A 17,788-nucleotide genomic window follows, 5' to 3' on the forward strand; every position below is an offset into this window, starting at 1 on the left:
TTGTAATAAAGGGTTTTCCAATAAGAGGTGTTATTTTGATATTCAAAGAAAAATGCCATTTTTTAATATAAATGATCGAATGTTTATTTCATTATAAAGAGGAAGGTATGCCGTTAATAGTGAAAAATAACATCAGTCAAATGACCACCACGACCACGCCTACAGGACCATATCCTTTTCATGAAATTTTCCATAACCAAATCGCAAATTGGCTGCCTTATGTCCTCGATAGCCACACGAATTCCATCTTTGAGGTCTTGAATCGACGCTGGGCTGTTGGTGTAGACCTTCTCTTTCACGTTGCCCCAAAGGAAGAAGTCGCAAGGTGTTAAATCAGAAGATCTCGGTGGCCAATTGTGATCACTTCTTCGAGAGATAACACGGTCCGGAAAATTTTCCCGTAAAAGATCAATGGTTTCGTTGCTTGTGTGGCACGTAGCGCCTTCTTGTTGAAAGTAAACGTTGTCCAGATCAATACCGTCCAATTCCGGCCATAATAAATCATTTTATGGCCGGAATTAAATACACATAACACCTCTTATTGGAAAACCCTATACAAAAGAACACATGAAAAAGGAACAAATTTACAAAGCTCAAATTTCGCACGACTCACAGAATTTATGACAATTTTACAAAATGCCTGAAGGATAGCAATGTTTCACCTAGCCGACAATCTTACACGGGTAGTGCCATAAAAATGTGAGTCTGTAAAGGATTAGTAAATTCCCGCACTCCGGGCTATGCCACCTTTTGTTTGTTATTACTTCCAGAATAATTCGCAATTATTGGGTTTCTTTCAGAACCGAGCGATCCATTAATTGTGTTGACAAAATTATTTGCTCGGTGTATCAGTGAATCGACCTCGTTATAACAGTTAACAATCATATGAAGATAAGGCTGAACTAAAATATCATTTAACTCGCTATTGCCGTGATCGTTATAACCAAGTTCAACTGTATTTCCATCTTGTTTCTCCGAGCAGTTGCTATTCATAAAAGGTATCATATTATACAAAAATCTTTAATACTATAAAGTCTCACTCTTTTGGTTTGTTATATGAAAAAAATCATAATTTAATTTATTAAGTACCTACCTCGGATTGCAACAATAACATTTGGCTGTCATCAGTTGTTTTGTTTTGCTCTATCTAAAATTAATTTTTTACCATTCTTTTTTGTTTTCTGGCAAAAAAAAAGTGTAGTGTGTTGTGCCTTGAGGTTTCTTCTCCCTCCTGATCTTCCAGGAGTCACTTTTCGCTGCTGATTTCCAGATATTTATAAACTTTTTTACTTCTGTCATTTTTCATACTATTATTGTAGTTGTTTACTGTTGTGAATAATGGAGGAAGATTTCCCTCCTGGACCCCCTACAAAGCCCCCAGATCCCTCTCCAGACCCCCCAGACGGGGAAAATGTAGAAATTTCTGACAGTGATTCTGTCATCTTGACTTCTACCAAAAAAAGGAAATTTACTCCTTCTTCCCCAATAAAACTTGACTCGCCTTCGACTTCACTGTCCCCACCAGCACTTTCTCAACTTCCTCCAACAAACTTTTATTCTCCTCATTCCCGTGGCCCATTCATAGCATACGCCCAAAAAACTGAGCAAGGAAAAACCATCCACCCTCTTGAATTTGGCAAATTCCTATCAAATAGCAAGAATCTTTCAATCAAACCTGGAGGTGTAAAAGCCGAGGGTCGCTTCCGAATCTCCGTCGAATTCCTCTCAGGGCCAGCTGCCAACAGTTTCATCAAAAATATCTTCATTTCATCTAATTCAAAGTTCAAGGCATATATCCCTACTTTCAATGTCACTCGCATGGGCCTGGTCAGAGGTATCTCGACCGATCTGTCCATCGAACAAATTCTGTCTTCACTTTCAATCCCCCAACACATTGGCAATCCCATAAAAGCCAGGAGGCTAAATTACAAGGACTCCTCTGAGGGTATAATTACCTGGAAGCCCTCCCAATCTGTTGTTATCACCTTTGAAGGTCAATCTCTTCCCTCCCATATATATTTATTCTTCAACTCATTACCAGTTGAAATGTATACATATCCCACCACTCAATGTTTCAATTGCTGCCGTTTTGGTCATACTAAAGCTGCATGCAGATCTCAACCCAGATGTTTTAAATGTGGAGAAAACCACGCAGCTGACCAATGTCCTTCTTCCTCCTCACCTAAATGTTTTAACTGCTCAGGCTCACATACAGCTATCAACACATCTTGCCCAGAACAATCTCGCCAAAAAAATATTAAAATTTCTATGGCCTCTCAGAACTTGTCTTTTCTGCAGGCTTCTAAATTATTCCCGCCTGTCAAAAAATCATTTGCTGAGGTTTTATCCAGCAACTCCTCATCCAACCCTCTTCCCTCCACTACAACAACTTCTTCTCGTTCAACTAAATTCACATACAAAAACGCTATCTCTAAACCGGCTCCTGGATACGATCAGCAACAACACAACTCACTGCTCTTAAATCCCAATGGTTCACCTCTTTCAAATGCCACAAATGGGTGTGCAAATAATTATAATCCGTCCTCAATGAACTCTCTTAAACTTTCTGAAAAACTCTCCCAAGACAATTCTTCATTTATCCAAACTCTTATTATTCTTCTAATTGACCTTATTTCTTCTCAAACCAATCTACCGTCCAACGCTGCTACTATTATTTCCACATTAAAATCATTTATTCAAAATGGCTCTTCAGGATGTCAGAATACTTCAGTGGAATAGCCGAAGTGCTATTTCTAACAAATCTGATCTCCTTAACCTATTAAATTCCAACTTTATTTCTTTGGCTGCTATCTCAGAGACTTGGTTTACTCCATCCACCCACTTTAATGTGGGAGGGTATTCCTGTCTCCGCGACGATCGCCCGGAAGGTTCGGGCGGCGGTGCTGCCCTTTTTATTAAAAAATCCATATCATTTTCCCCAATAAATAATATCAAACCCCCCAATGCTGACTTCCAAATGGTTGCAGCTAAAATAAAGGACACATCCTTTATTTCAGTCTATCTTCCCCCAACAGCCCACTTCAATAAACAAACTTGGTTGCAAATTGTAAGTCAACTAAGCCCTCCTTTCTTTATATTAGGCGATTTTAATGCCCATTCCCCCGTCTGGGGTTCTGCTTTCTCCGACCGAGATGGTCGAAGTGTGATGGATTTCCTAGATCAATCCAACCTTTTCCTTTTGAATGACGGATCTCCTACTAGGATCTCACGCCCCAGCACAAACCCCAGTGCAGTGGATCTCTCGATATGTTCTACTAGTCTGGCTTCTCTCTCCTCGTGGGTGGTGTCCCCCGACCCTTGCTCCAGTGATCATTTCCCGATCATCATTACTTATCAAACTTCTTTCCAATCGGACAAGTCTCATATTTCGACAAAGATTAAAACGAAACACACCAAATGGGATGAATTTAACTCTCATATGGACAAGTTCCTACTAAATTCACCCGCCACCGATATATTTTCCGTCAAAGATGATTATAATAACTTCAAATCAATGCTCATAACTGCAATAAATAAATCAAATCCTCCCCCTAAAACTAAATCTCTCAAAAAACTCCCTCCAACTCCCTGGTGGGATGAGGAATGTTCCAAAGTAGTAAGAATTCGGAAAGCTAAATCTCTTTCCTATCGTTACAATATGACCATGGAGAACTATCTTATATACAAAAACGCTGAATCCAATGCCAAAAGGGTATTGAGGTCAAAAAAAAGATCCGGGTGGTACAACTTTTGCAGTTCAGTATCTCCGAACACTCCAATTTCGGAAGTTTGGTCTATGATCCGAAGATTTCGATCCTCCTTCAGTTCACCATCTCCTCGAGCGTCCCATTCTAAATGGATAGATGAATTCTTGGACAAAATTGCCCCCCCTTCTGTTCCTAACTTAGATGAAATAACGCCCATCTATAATACTCCCATGTCTAATCATTGGCTAGACTCTCCATTCACCTTAATTGAGCTAAAAAATGGTTTATCAACAGTCAAGGACTCATCTCCAGGCAGAGATGGTATACCTTACAGCATAATCAAAAATAGTAATGATAATGTTCTAAACCACTTCTTAAGCATCTTAAATAAAATCTTCCAGACTGGTATAATGCCTGATGACTGGAGTTCTCAAATAATCATCCCTATTTTAAAAACAAACAAATCTCCAAATTTTGGATCCAACTACAGGCCAATCGCTCTTTCATCCACCCTCAGTAAACTTTATGAAAAATTAATTAAAAACCGATTAGAATTTTTTGTCGAGAGTAAACAGCTTCTCTCTCCATCTCAATTTGGATTTAGGAAAAAAAAATCCACTCAGGATAACCTTGCCATCATCAGCACTGATATTAATTTATCAATTTCTAAACAGGAAGTTTGTCTTGCCGTCTTTATAGATATAGAAGGCGCCTTTGACAATGTTTCCATCCCAATCCTGAAAAAAAAACTTCTAGGCCTTGGCCTTCCCCCCATGTTTGTCCAATCAATTATTAATCTATTTCTAGATAGAAAAATTTTCATTGAACTTCCAGATATTTCTCCTCAAAGTAGGTCTATTTGGAAGGGTTTACCACAAGGCGATGTATTGTCCCCCTTACTGTATAATATATACACATATGATATGCATGTCACTATTCCCCCACAAATAAAAATTATCGAGTTCGCAGATGACATAGCTTTCTTCTTATCATCCAAAATCATCCCTCTTGCCGTCAAATATCTTAACGAAGCCATGAATGCCCTTTGCACATGGCTCACGTTACATGGTCTTGAACTTTCAATCCAAAAGACTCAGTGTGTCACCTTCTCAAACCGCCATAAAAACCCCCCCGTTCAAATTTTATTTAAAAATTCTCCAATCTCCAACGCTTCTGAAGTAAAATTTTTGGGAGTAACATTTGATAGGAAACTTAAATGGTCTTCCCATATTAATAATTTAGTTACTAAATGCGAAAAAAATTTAAATATCATCAGATCATTATCTGGCGTTTGGTGGGGAGCTCACCCTACTTGCATTAAGTTGCTTTACAATGCACTTATTCGAAGCCATCTCGACTATGCCTGCCCACTTTTTAGTACTGCCTCAAAAAATGTACTTAATAAATTAGACAAAATTCAATCTAAATCTTTGCGAATAATAACTGGAGCGATGCAATCGTCACCCATCAATTCCCTTCAAGTAGAATGTTCTGATCCTCCTCTTTATTTAAGGCGTCAACTATTTGCTGACAAATTTGTTCTTAAATGTTTAAATTCTAAATGTCATCAGGTTATCCCCAGCGTCTCGTTGTTCATTGACTCAAACCATTCATCTACAATCAGAGCTTCAACTAAACCTATTCCTGACATCTGTAAAAATTTTAAGTCTCTCTCAGAGCTCCACATCATCCAAAATGATCTACTTCCCTTATACAAACTAAAATATAGTCACGTCACCCTATCCCCAACAATATTAGAAGGGATCGGAATCTTTAAAAGTCATTCCAATCTCCCGGCCCGAACTGTCAATAATATGTTCAATGACATTATTTTATCTAAATGGCCCAACTTTTCTCTTTTATTTACTGATGGATCCAAATCTCCCGACTCTCCTAACTGTGGTATAGGTATTAACGTTTACCACAATAATTCTAATGATAGAATATTTCATTCAATTTCAAATCAATTTTCAATATTTTCAGCTGAGTGCATTGCAATAATAGAATCTCTCAAATATATAATCAAAAATAATTTTGAACATTCCCTCGTTCTCTCTGACTCTCTCAGTTCCCTCCAAAAACTTAAATCCAGTCCTCTTCTTCATCCTGATGATCATTTTGTATGCCTTATTCGAGTGATGATAGCATCCATTCAAAGCTCTGGTAAATCTGTAACTCTGATTTGGATTCCTGGACATGTTGGTATCATGGGTAATGATATTGCGGATGCCTTGGCAAAACAAGGAGCGTCCAACCCTGTTGTTACCCTCGTAAACCACATTCCCTTATCTGACATTTTTTCCATCATCAAAGAAAGATCCCGCAATGTTTGGTCAGAGTATTGGCACATTGCTAGTCAATCCAAGGGAGCCTGCTATGCCTCAATACAAAGGACTATACCATCAAAACCGTGGTTTCAGCAATTCCCTCATTTTTCCAAAAAAGAAATTTCTTCACTCATTCGAATGAGGATCGGTCATTGTTCCGTTCCTTCCCATCTTTTTAAAATTCACGTCCTTGACTCCCCAGATTGTACATTCTGTGGTCTAGAAGTGGGAACTTTAGATCACATATTTTTTGGTTGTCCCTCTCTAAACAAATATCCTCTCTTCTATCAAGCCTTAACTAAAATTGCCTCCCCTCCATTCAACATTTCATCTCTTTTAAGTCTGAACTCGACTCCAATTTTCATTATAATTTTGAAATTTGCCTATTTAAATAAAATTAATATTTAAATTCACCTTTCAATACACCTTTCTCAATAATTTTAAATGATGGCCAAGAACACCCTTGAAGGGTGAAAGCCAGAAATAATGGAAAAAAAAAAAAAAGTACCTACCTCCCTGTTCAAATTTTATTTAAAAATTCTCCAATCCCAATGTTTCTGAAGTAAAATTTTTGGGAGTAACATTTGATAGGAAACTTAAATGGTCTTCCCATATTAATAATGTAGTTACTAAATGCGAAAAAAATTTAAATATCATCAGATCTTTCAGATCAGATATTATATTGTATCTCTATATTTTGATTATATATTTTATTGTATCTCTATATGGAATGTGTGGGACTGCACTAACCTCCCCACATACCGGAATAAACACTTTATTTTTATTATTATTATTATTAGATCATTATCTGGCGTTTGGTGGGGAGCTCACCCTACTTGCATTAAATTGCTTTACAACGTACTTATTCGAAGTCATTTCGACTATGCCTGCCCACTTTTTAGTACTGCTTCAAAAGATTTACTTGATAAATTAGACAAAATTCAATCTAAATTTTTGCGAATAATAACTGGAGCGATGCAATCGTCACCCATCAATTCCCTTCAAGTAGAATGTTCTGATCCTCCTCTTTATTTAAGGCGTCAACTATTTGCTGACAAATTTGTTCTTAAATGTTTAAATTCTAAATGTCATCAGGTTATCCCCAGCGTCTCGTTGTTCATTGACTCAAACCATTCATCTACAATCAGAGCTTCAACTAAACCTCTTCCTGACATCTGTAAAAATTTTAAGTCTCTCTCAGAGCTTCACATCATCCAAAATGATCTAATTCCCTTATACAAATTAAAATATAGTCACGTCACCCTATCCCCAACAATATTTGAAGGGATCGGAATCCTTAAAAGTCATTCCAATCTCCCGGCCCGAATTGTCAATAATATTTTCAATGACATTATTTCATCTAAATGGCCCAACTTTTCTCTATTTTTTGGTTGTCCCTCTCTAAACAAATAAGCTTTCTTCTATCAAGCCTTATCTAAAATTGCCTCCCCTCCATTCAACATCTCATCTCTTCTAAGTCTGAACTCGTCTCCAATTTTAATTTTGAAATTTGCCTATTTAAATAAAATTAATATTTAAATTCACCTTTCATTTCTCCATAATTTTAAATGATGGCCAAGAACACACATGAAGGGTGAAAGCCAGAAATAATAGAAAAAAAAGTACTTACCTAATATTACATATTTACCATATTGCCTTAGTACAGTGGTACACAACCTGCGGCCTGCTGGATATTTGTACCACACTTGTACTCCATGTGTCCTACGAAGGTTTAAAAAAATAGGTAATGCGGGGTGCCTGCTTAATGGGTTGCGACAATTCAACATACCTTTAAAAAATGATATAAAGTCATGAAAAGTAATGAAACAAAAATTATGTTACTAGGTTACATAGGTAAGGTTTATATGTAAGGTTTTTTCTCCACCCTATTAATAATACTCACTATCTCTTTGGGTAAAATCAAAAAATAAAAATCTTCAATAAAAATTTATATGATTTATTAAATAATGTAAATAATAAAATAATTTGCTTGCAAATCTACATGCAATTATCACATCTTAATAATTTTATTGATAATAATATCACACGGGACACAAAGTATGCAATTAGGTACGCAAATAAAGGTTAGAGACGCAAGCGAAATCTAGGCCACCGTCTCGTCACCTATCTGGAGTTAGTCAATAACCCGTACTTAAGTCCCAGGCCAGTTAAACCCTGGGTAGCCGATACTTGGAGTATAGATACAGTAGTAGCCGCTAAAACAACAGCACCCTCCAGATAAACTGCATATAGAACTCGGATATATCCTGAAGTAAATGCAACACCCCCTGCTACAGTGAAATCTAGAGGAAACATGAGGCTATCCAAAAAAGGCTGGTATCGTAAAAACCCAAAGAAGACAACGCCAGATATGTAGTAAACTGCAATCAGAATGAACGGCAGCCATTTCAACCAGGCAGGAATCATATTCGGCTGCGATCCGATATCTTTAAAGATCTTTCTATCGGCCTTGTCCAACTTCTGCAAGCTTTTGAATGTGCAAATGTTATACCTAGATTCTGCTTGCTTCTTGTGAGGCTTAGGCAAGAAATCATTAATTGTTTTTTTGGTATCGTCTGCAGGATTGTCCGCGTCTGTTAAGTGGACATAATTAGTGTCTTTAGAGTCCGTCAGAATGAAGTTTGCTTCTCTCGATATATTTGTTATGGCTTGTCTTCCGATAGGCTCACTCCCGCTTCTCCTGTGTTTGATGGTGAGTCCGTTGCTTCTCCTCGTTATCTCGGTGAGTTTGTCTTCGTTCTTTGGTATGTCTTCTCCTTCGTCGTCGGATTCTTCTGCTTCCTTGTCGGAGTTCCTGTGCGCCAGGGTCTGCAGCTTGACGGCGATAACCATGCCGATGTTGAGAACCAGTAGCAGGTGGAGGGGGATGCCAACTGCGGCAAATATGACGGCCACGGCTCTACCCTCGGGACTCCTCGGAACTGGGGCGCCAAATCCTGGAATAATAAAACAATATTTATTAGAACCTCCTTAGATTATTACGGAACATCTGGTATAAAAATCAAAAGGCGTAGGTATTTTTAAATGGCGAATCCAGTAAGTCAACATATAAAAGGTGGTGGAGGAGCAGCAGTCTCTAAAAAAAAATCCTTCGAGAGAACCAACCCTCACTAAGAAAGTGACGGTGAAGACTTATTAGATTCTCGCGATGCGAGACCTCTCACATATTTAAAAAAAGTACATCAGAATGTGACCTTGAAAAATCCTAGCTGCCCTTTTGCTTATGACGGCATTGTAGGACTAATTTATTTTGCTAAATACGTGATACGTCTTATAAGATTCTTGTTAGAATGCGATACTCATAAAAATGACTTCACCTATTAACTGGGTCCGGCACTGCAGTTAATTGTCCGAGTCATACATTTTAATATGTATAATAGTGTAAAAAACGGATGCCCACAAATAAATTTGTGAAAGTCTTAACTTTTTTTAACGTAGGCGCTTTAGGCTAGTACTGTAGGTAGTGGCAGACGGAGGTCAAGCCAATTTCGTTACTTTTGCAAACCACCAGAGGCGATAATAAAAATATTCATTAGTAAGCACTGAACAACGAATCTCTAGAAGTATGATCTATGTCGATTTGAGTTCCACGATAATTCAACACACTTTTAAAAAGTGATATAAAGTCATTGAAAAGCGATAAAAAAACTAACCTCTAAACCTAACCTATTTAACCTAGTTTTTGATTCACCACCTTACATGACTTTACGCACTAAAGTATAAAGAGTCTACGTTGCAAAATCAGTGTAAATCAGTGAAAAGTAAGAAGGGGGGTGTGGTGGCTGTCGATGTCGCCCGAATCCTTCCTAGCACGAACGAACTCAACAAACGGAGTCACCGGTGATCACCCGCGGCGCCACCACCCAGAACATTCGGGTTACCGGCGCGCCAACTTCAAGTGCTTCAATACTTATTACAGTATTTTTGTAATTCCTAAAGCTAATGTACCTATCGAAGAACTGTTATACAGGGTGGTCCATCGGAAACGCCGGATTTAAATTTAACTAAATAAATAACTTCATTGAATTAACTGTAAATGGAATACGATATCGTGCTATGATATCTAACTTGTTGTGGAATCAATTGGATGACATGAACCTCGAGGAAATGTGGTTTCAATAGGATAGTTCCACATGCCATACAGCAAGAGAAACCATTGATTTGTTTTTATTTATTTTTTTATTTCACAACGTTTTCCTGGTCGTGTGATTTCCAGAAATGTTGACGTTAATTGGCCGCCCAGATCTTGTGACTTGATGACGCCATGCGATTTTTACCTCTGGGATTTTGTCAAGTCAAGTCAAGTCAAAAATGCAAGGTCTATGCAAAAAGGCAAGGTCTATCAAAAGGGCCAAGGTATGACCGCACAGCCGAGGCGGCCTTTTGGCCGACATCATATTCAATAATAATTAATGTCAACATGACTACTTTATAAATCAATAATAATTTATGCTATTTCATTTCGAAACGAACCCCGCCGTATCCGATGGACCACCCTATAACTAAAAGAACGAACCAAAAAGCACTAATATTAAGCCAATTTACTAACTCACTGAATTGATGTATTTTTATTTAACCAAATCAAACGTTTGGAGCCAGTGAGACTATGGCATCCCGAATTGGGGTATTTTGTGAGGTTGATGGTTGTGGGGAGGGGAAGCAGATGGGGAAGAGGAAGGTGGGAGAGTACCTGGCTATTCAGATCTGGTCACCAAAAACGACCAAAGCCATTTCAAACAACGTTTCAATTCTGAATTCTGGTCTCACACGAGGGCGATACTGAGATTATCTTCCAGTCTGGTTGATGCTGCAAATATACTTTATATTATTTTAAATGAGTAAATTGTGAAATAACACAAATAAATATTACCTGCACACGCCAGGATTAGAATCCGCGACCTCCGGCTTGCAAGAGAGAGCCTTACCTCTCTATCACATAGGCCATCACTAAAACTAACTTTAATGAACTCTGACGTCGAATTTCGGGGAAGAGGTCGGTCACTACATAGTACTTTTCGACTTACCGACGAAATTCATTACCTGCTAAAGAAACAATTTCGACATTTGAAAATGTTTTATCAAAATGAAAAAAAACCGATTGAGTTTAATTCGGGCACACGGACACGCTCATAACACACTTCTATCGGTTAATCTCTTCAGTGTATCTTTGTGTGCTTCAAAAGTGATCATGCCTTTTTTCGTCAGAGTGTCTTGCAGTAAGTTTTATAATAAGTATATAATTATTAATATTATTAACACGAATTCACGGCAATCAACTCTTAGATCAGGCAATGTCATCACGTCATCAGGTATCGAAAGGTTGTAGGAACCAAAGCGCAAACCAGATGTTGAGTGTGGAGATTGCAACCTCGACAGAATTTATGTAACTCATTGATGTATTGTATTGTATTTGGAAATTTACGAATACAACATTTGGACAAAAAGTTTCTTATACTATTGTACTAAACTCTCACAAAAATTTCATTCAAAAATCACAACAACATTATAAGATTTAAATCTCTAATAAAATGCTGGATACAAAACATAACAAATCACTGAGTTTTTGACCCCTCTCCCACAAGGAACCTGCGGATGATAACTTTGTCTTTTGAGTCTTATATCCGCCCCTGACCTGACGGTAATACTGATGGATTTGAGCACGAGGCAATTGTAAGATTCTGTAACCCCAAAGACTGAGATGGACTGGACACGTTGAAAGATGCCAGATGATAGGACACCAATAAGGAAGACCAAAATGTTTCAGATGCTTTAATTAAATACTGAAAGTAGAATAAATACATTGCCTTTGAAATAATCGAGTATTTTTTAGATAAGTCTTTTTATAAAGCCCAGAAAAAAAGAATGTATAAGTCCTATGAAAACTGCTTTAAAGTTCAAAATCTCCTACTTACGAACCCATTTTCGGTGATGATTTTATTGTATAATGTGGAAAATTAATTTATTTATAAAATGATCGAAAAAAAATTAAATATTTATGCCTAAACATCCACAAAATAAAATAAAAGGCACTTTTTGGACATAAATTGTATATTTCTTGCATAAATCAAAACAGGCGGATGGTGGATGGTGTTAAACGGGAAATTAAACCTTATCGCAATCTACGTAAGGGTTGTTATTGATAGCAGCTCAATTTAAAATATTACACGACGTAGTGCATCGACTTGTCTTTCTACGACTTTCCAGCAAATAAATCCTAACATCCTAACACCTATTACAGCACCATTGAAGATTTTACTAGCGTCAGGCGCCGTGTAGCACAGGGCCGGCACTACCCCCAGTGGAAGCTGGTGAGCCCTTGAGGTGATTTTGCACAAAAACGGCGCTATAAAAATCAACCAAATATTATTATTAAGCTAACCAGAGGCAGACCGAGTAATAGGGGGAAATAGATCGGGCTGAAGAGGATTGAAAGAACTGAGGACTGCAATTTGTGGAGAAGGCCTCCGTGGTCGTTTAAATCCCAGCGTGCGCAAGTAAGAATAACCAAGTACTTCTCCATCTCCTTCCCCTAACAACTACCTTCAGCCTCACAACATATCCTAATTGGGGATGCCATAGTCTCACTGGCTCCTGACGGTTGGGAGCAGTTGGGATTCTTGTATGGTTACAAATAAAAAAAATAGGGTAATCAGTTACATATTGATGAGCATGACTTATTGCAATAAATCATACTGCACGACACGACTCTAATTGTTGTACGAAAATGAAAGTGGATACCTACCACGTTTTTGACAACAGGTATTAGAATTATTATTATTGTCCAGCCAGACGTAAGCGGATTTCGAAGAAGCCTTATGCGAGGAATCCCCGGTTAGTTCTGCCTCTACTTGCCTACTTTGTATGTATGTAATAATAATCATCATATCGTATTGTATGGAATACTGGTATCTGTCCACGTCAGTATGGTATCTATTATTTAGTTTTATTTATTAATTGACGCTTTTAGACACGTGACCGGCTAGGATTTGACACCGCCGAAGGTTGAAGCATTTAATGTCATAATTAAATGTTGGAAATCCATCTTGTTGATAGAGCAGCGAAAAACATAGGTATCTCCTACATCTACAGGAGAGCTGATAAATCAATATCCGTAGTCAGTATGTCCGAAGTAGGCCCAATTTTCTTGTGGTGAAATTGGTCATACATTTTCGAATACCTATTAACATTTTTTCTTGTACATAAAATCAATTTCACTGGTCAGTCTGCGGCCGAGGAGTTGAAAAGTCTTGTGTTAAATGGCGACATTAGTTTTCTTTCAAATCGGTATAGATCATACTTTTAGGGGATGAAATTCTTTATAATTTACGCCACCTTTGCGCTGATTTCCTTAGATGTACTTTCACTACCTGCTTACGTAGGTACCTGTGCATTTTGATTATCATTTCCGATCTAATTTAGATTATGATTCTGATTCTCATCCTGATTCTCATTCCGATTCTTATTCCAATTCTCATCCTAATTCCCATCCTGATTCTCATCTCGATTTTCATCACAAATCTCAAAAGCACCTCATTCTGATTCCCATTTTGATTATCACTAGGATTCTCATCTAGATTTTCATCAAAATTCTCATTTTGATTCGCATCCTAATTTCAATTCTCATCCTGATTCTCATTTTAAGACCCATCCTGATTCACATCTCGATTTTCAGCCCAATTCTTATCCCGTTTCTCATTCTGATTCTCATCCCGATCATCATACCGATTCTCCTTCGGGTTCACCTTTGAATTCTCATCCTGATTCTCATCCTGATTTTTATCCTGGTTCTCATCCTTGTTCACTTTTTGACTCTCATTTTGATTCGACACGGCGAACAGCACCGCAGTCGCTCAGCCTGAGATTAGTGGATTACAATATATAAAATTGGCATCTAGGAAGGGCAGTATATCTCACCCAGCGTGGTGATGAGTGACACGGCGAACAGCACGCAGCCGGGCAGCGACCAGACGCGCCCGCCCGCGCCGCCCTCCGCCCCGCCCGCCGCGCCAGCCCCGCCCGAGTTCAGGGCGCCCTCGTGCCGCGACATGTACCGCGAGATTGTCTCGCGCCACTGTCCCTCGTCGCGGTCCGACTGCAACAAACAAACAAACAGATTATTATGCATTACAATACACACACAGAAGAGATAAACAGTTGGATGCGTGTTGTGCAGTATCTATGTGCCGTCAATAAGTTCAATTTCATTATATTCTTCTTTAATCGTTGTCTCCCACTCCACACTGCCCCACTCCAATTGTTCTATTGAACCAGGTTCCTCTGCTCCCCACGGTCCTGCTTCGGGTGGAGTACCACGGACACGTGTGCCGAGGTTCCCACGTCTGTGGCACTTGATCAGTCAATCAGTTATAGATGGAATGAGAAAATTAATTTTCATATCTTTTAGACGTAGAATTTTAATCACAGAACTTATTAAACTTTGCATTAGCCCATTCAGTGTTAAGCGGCCGCTACACTACTCGCTTCGACGAAGTTCGAAGTGCGTGCCCACACACTCGTGTACTTCGCGAGTAACTCAGTCCAACCAGTCAGTGATTGGTTTATTTATGCCGTGACGCTTCGAGTCCTTTGACTCGGGCGCATTTACCGACAACAATCGGAAGTCTTGCGAAGCGAAGCGAAGATGCCCGAAGCGAAGCGAAGTTCGTGCCCACACTATCGTATTCGGTCAACTTCGATCAACTTCGCGAGTAGTGTAGCTGGGCTATTACAATCGTTGGCTGGAGAGGATGGGGAGGGGGGGGGGGGAACTGTACTATAAACCTAACCTAACGTAACCCATTTAGCTTACTTTTTTTCCATCACTTTTCATAACTTTATATCACTTATCAAGAGTGTATTGAAGTGTGTTGAATTGCTACTGTCCTGAATTACCCATTTTCCCATACAGCAAGTAGAAAGGTTTTATGTAAATTGGCGAAATTAGTTTTTTTTTAAATTTACATATACTTATATCACACTTCTGAGGATTTTCCGTTGAGTGCATACATGCATTATTATTATTATTATAACGTGTGATCAGTGGCGTACATAGCTCTATCACTTCTAACCCAACGGCTGCGCCAATATTTTTATTATTTATATGTATATTTTGTATTTTATAAAGAACGAATTACGAATAACCCGAAAATATTTGAAAATCTCGGTAGAGTCTCACAGTAAGCGGAACACGTTGCTTGTGTTGTGATGGAGGACATAGCCAGCCGAGGAATAGAACACAAGACGCTTGGGTGGGACCAAATGCAATGCCAACTCAGCCACTGAACGGTTGAATTTTTTAAAATATATTTTTTATTTTATTTATTTCTTTTATACTACAAGATAAGTATATATTATAATGTCCTCCACCCTAGGACAGTATATATTATAATGTCCTCCACAGGTGAGCTCCTAGGGTGGTATATACATTATAATATATAGTTATCTTGTAGTATAAAAGAAATTTTAAAATATCATTTTATTTTATTTATTTCTTTTATACTACAAGATAAGTATATATTATAATGTCCTCCACCCTAGGAGCTCACCTGTGCTGTGGATGACATTATACAAGAGAAAGTTTTATCAATAACAACAGTTAAAAATTAAGAAATATTACTGTAGTAAATAAGTTTTTAGCAAGAGAAATGTTAAATTAATTTTTAAAATAATAATTGAGAATTGCAATTAGTTCCCTATATATATTTGATGTTTTGAATTGTGTAGGAAATGAATTGTAAAGCATAATGTTCTGGTAACAGTATTGTTTTGTGTCCAAAGTATGTGTTTGTTTTTGGTAGATATTTGAAGGAACCAAATACTTACGATACATAAATGGTTGTTTATAAGTTGTGTAAAATTTAAATCGCGTTTATTATTAAGGCATTTAGTATTTTAATACACTGTGTTTTTCTTTTCAAAGATATTACAGGGTTAATTTGCATTTTATTGTAGATTATTGAATCAATAGACGGATTTTAATGTCTAACTTGGTTGATAGTCTGGTTTGGAAAGAAGCTGAGTGAGATGATGGTACTCTATATAGATTTATTATGATGACTTATCTATTGTCGTCCCGCACTACACCACGTAAATCAAATTGTTGTCTTTCTAATCCCACACCAATATAGGCTGTGCGTAGTTATTCTAGTTAGGGTATAATAATTGTGCATTGAATATTTGAAAATTGCCATTTCAATTATCATCGTCTGCTTGTTGTTGTGGCCAACAGAATAAACGAGCGTACAAGTTCTTATCCATTTATAAGAAATTTGTCGCATTTAAAGAAACATAATTTTTCTACTATCTTTTAATTTCTCTTAATTTTTTAATGTGAAACCGCACAAGAGTCCCAACTGCTCTCAACCGACTGGAGCCAGTGAGACTATGGCATCCCCAATCGGGATATGATGTGAGGCTGAAGGGAGTAGGGAGGGGAAGAACCTGGCTATTCAGATCTGGTCACCAAGCACGGCCAAAGCCATTTCAATCAACGTTTAAATTCTGAATGGTGGTCTCACACCAGGGCGATCTGAGAGTATCTTCAACTCTGGAACATGCCGCATATATACTATATAATAAAGTTTAGGTGAGTACGCCGGGATTTGAACCCGCGACCTCTGGCTTGCTAATAGAGAGCCTTACCGCTCGACCACGGACTGTTTAAATAATCACTGTTCTTTATGGATTGCTCGCCACTGCGTGTGATTAGTATTTATCCTGATTCAGTATGGATGGTTTCTTTGGCTCGTTTTTGTGAAAAACTTCCGGGGTTACCATCTTTGGAAGCAATGAGGAGTTTATTTGCGACAGTTATGAATATTTTAATTTTTTTAATGTTTTCACTCACGTTAAGTACTATTTCCTTGGTAATGGTATTTTAACATTGGGGTAAATACATATTTTACTAAAAAATTTCTTTGTTCAGTGCATTGTATATTACAGCCAATAATATAATATATATGCAGGGTTTTTCAATAAAAGGTGTTATTTTGAATAGCCAGCTATTTCGGTAGATGCTACTTTTGAAGCTGTTATTTTTTGACATTTGACAAGTAGAAACTAAGTCATTAATAAAAATGGAACGATACACGCTTCAACAACGCATTGAAATTATTAAAATTCACTTGAGTGAATCAAATGCAAATTGTCTTGTGTGATGAGGCCCATTTCCACCTCGGTGGCTTCGTCAACAAGCTAAATTGTCGCATCTGAGGCTCGGAAAACCCAAGAGTTATTGTTGAAAAGCCTCTCTATCTTCAACGTGTGACTGTTTGATGCGGTTTATGGTCCGGCGGAGTTATTGGACCTTACTTTTTCGAAAATGAAGCTGGAGCAACAGTTACGGTGAATGGATCGCTATCGAGAGATGATTAATGATTTTTTATGGCCGGAATTGGATGGTATTGATCTGGACAACGTTTACTTTCATAAAAACGGCGCTACGTATCACACAAGCAACGAAACCATTGATCTTTTACGATTGAATATCAAAATAACACCTCTTATTGGAAAACCCTGTATAAAGTACATTAAAAGAATATATCAAGTATGAAATCTAGAAGAAGTATCGAAACTACACAATATAAAATAAAATAAGTAGTAAAGAATTTAAGAGAATATAAGAACTATATAATTTAGAAAAAATAAATAAATTCAATTTATGAAAAGTGTAAGTACTAATAAAAAAAAACTGATGATATTTTATATGTGCTAGTTAGTGTTGATGTGAAGTAC

At 37.7% G+C, this 17,788-nt stretch overlaps 1 protein-coding gene across 1 annotated transcript in view; it reads right to left on the minus strand.

Annotated features, from left to right (window-relative positions):
• Positions 1–8,028: 8,028 nt before the first annotated feature.
• The window catches only part of LOC149413494 (uncharacterized), a 117,987-nt gene continuing 108,227 nt past the window's right edge, over positions 8,029–17,788 (minus strand). The window contains exons 6-7 of the mRNA XM_089644621.1: positions 13,970–14,147; positions 8,029–8,991 (exon numbers count right to left, since the gene is read on the minus strand). Coding sequence (XP_089500747.1) covers positions 8,159–8,991; positions 13,970–14,147 — 1,011 coding nt within the window. The 3' untranslated portion in view covers positions 8,029–8,158. The remainder of the gene's footprint in view (positions 8,992–13,969; positions 14,148–17,788) is intronic.

Source organism: Hesperophylax consimilis, chromosome 21, assembly GCF_061612785.1.
Source record: "Hesperophylax consimilis isolate HC1 chromosome 21, BYU_Hcon_1.0, whole genome shotgun sequence".
Classification (NCBI taxonomy): Eukaryota; Metazoa; Arthropoda; class Insecta; order Trichoptera; family Limnephilidae; genus Hesperophylax; species Hesperophylax consimilis.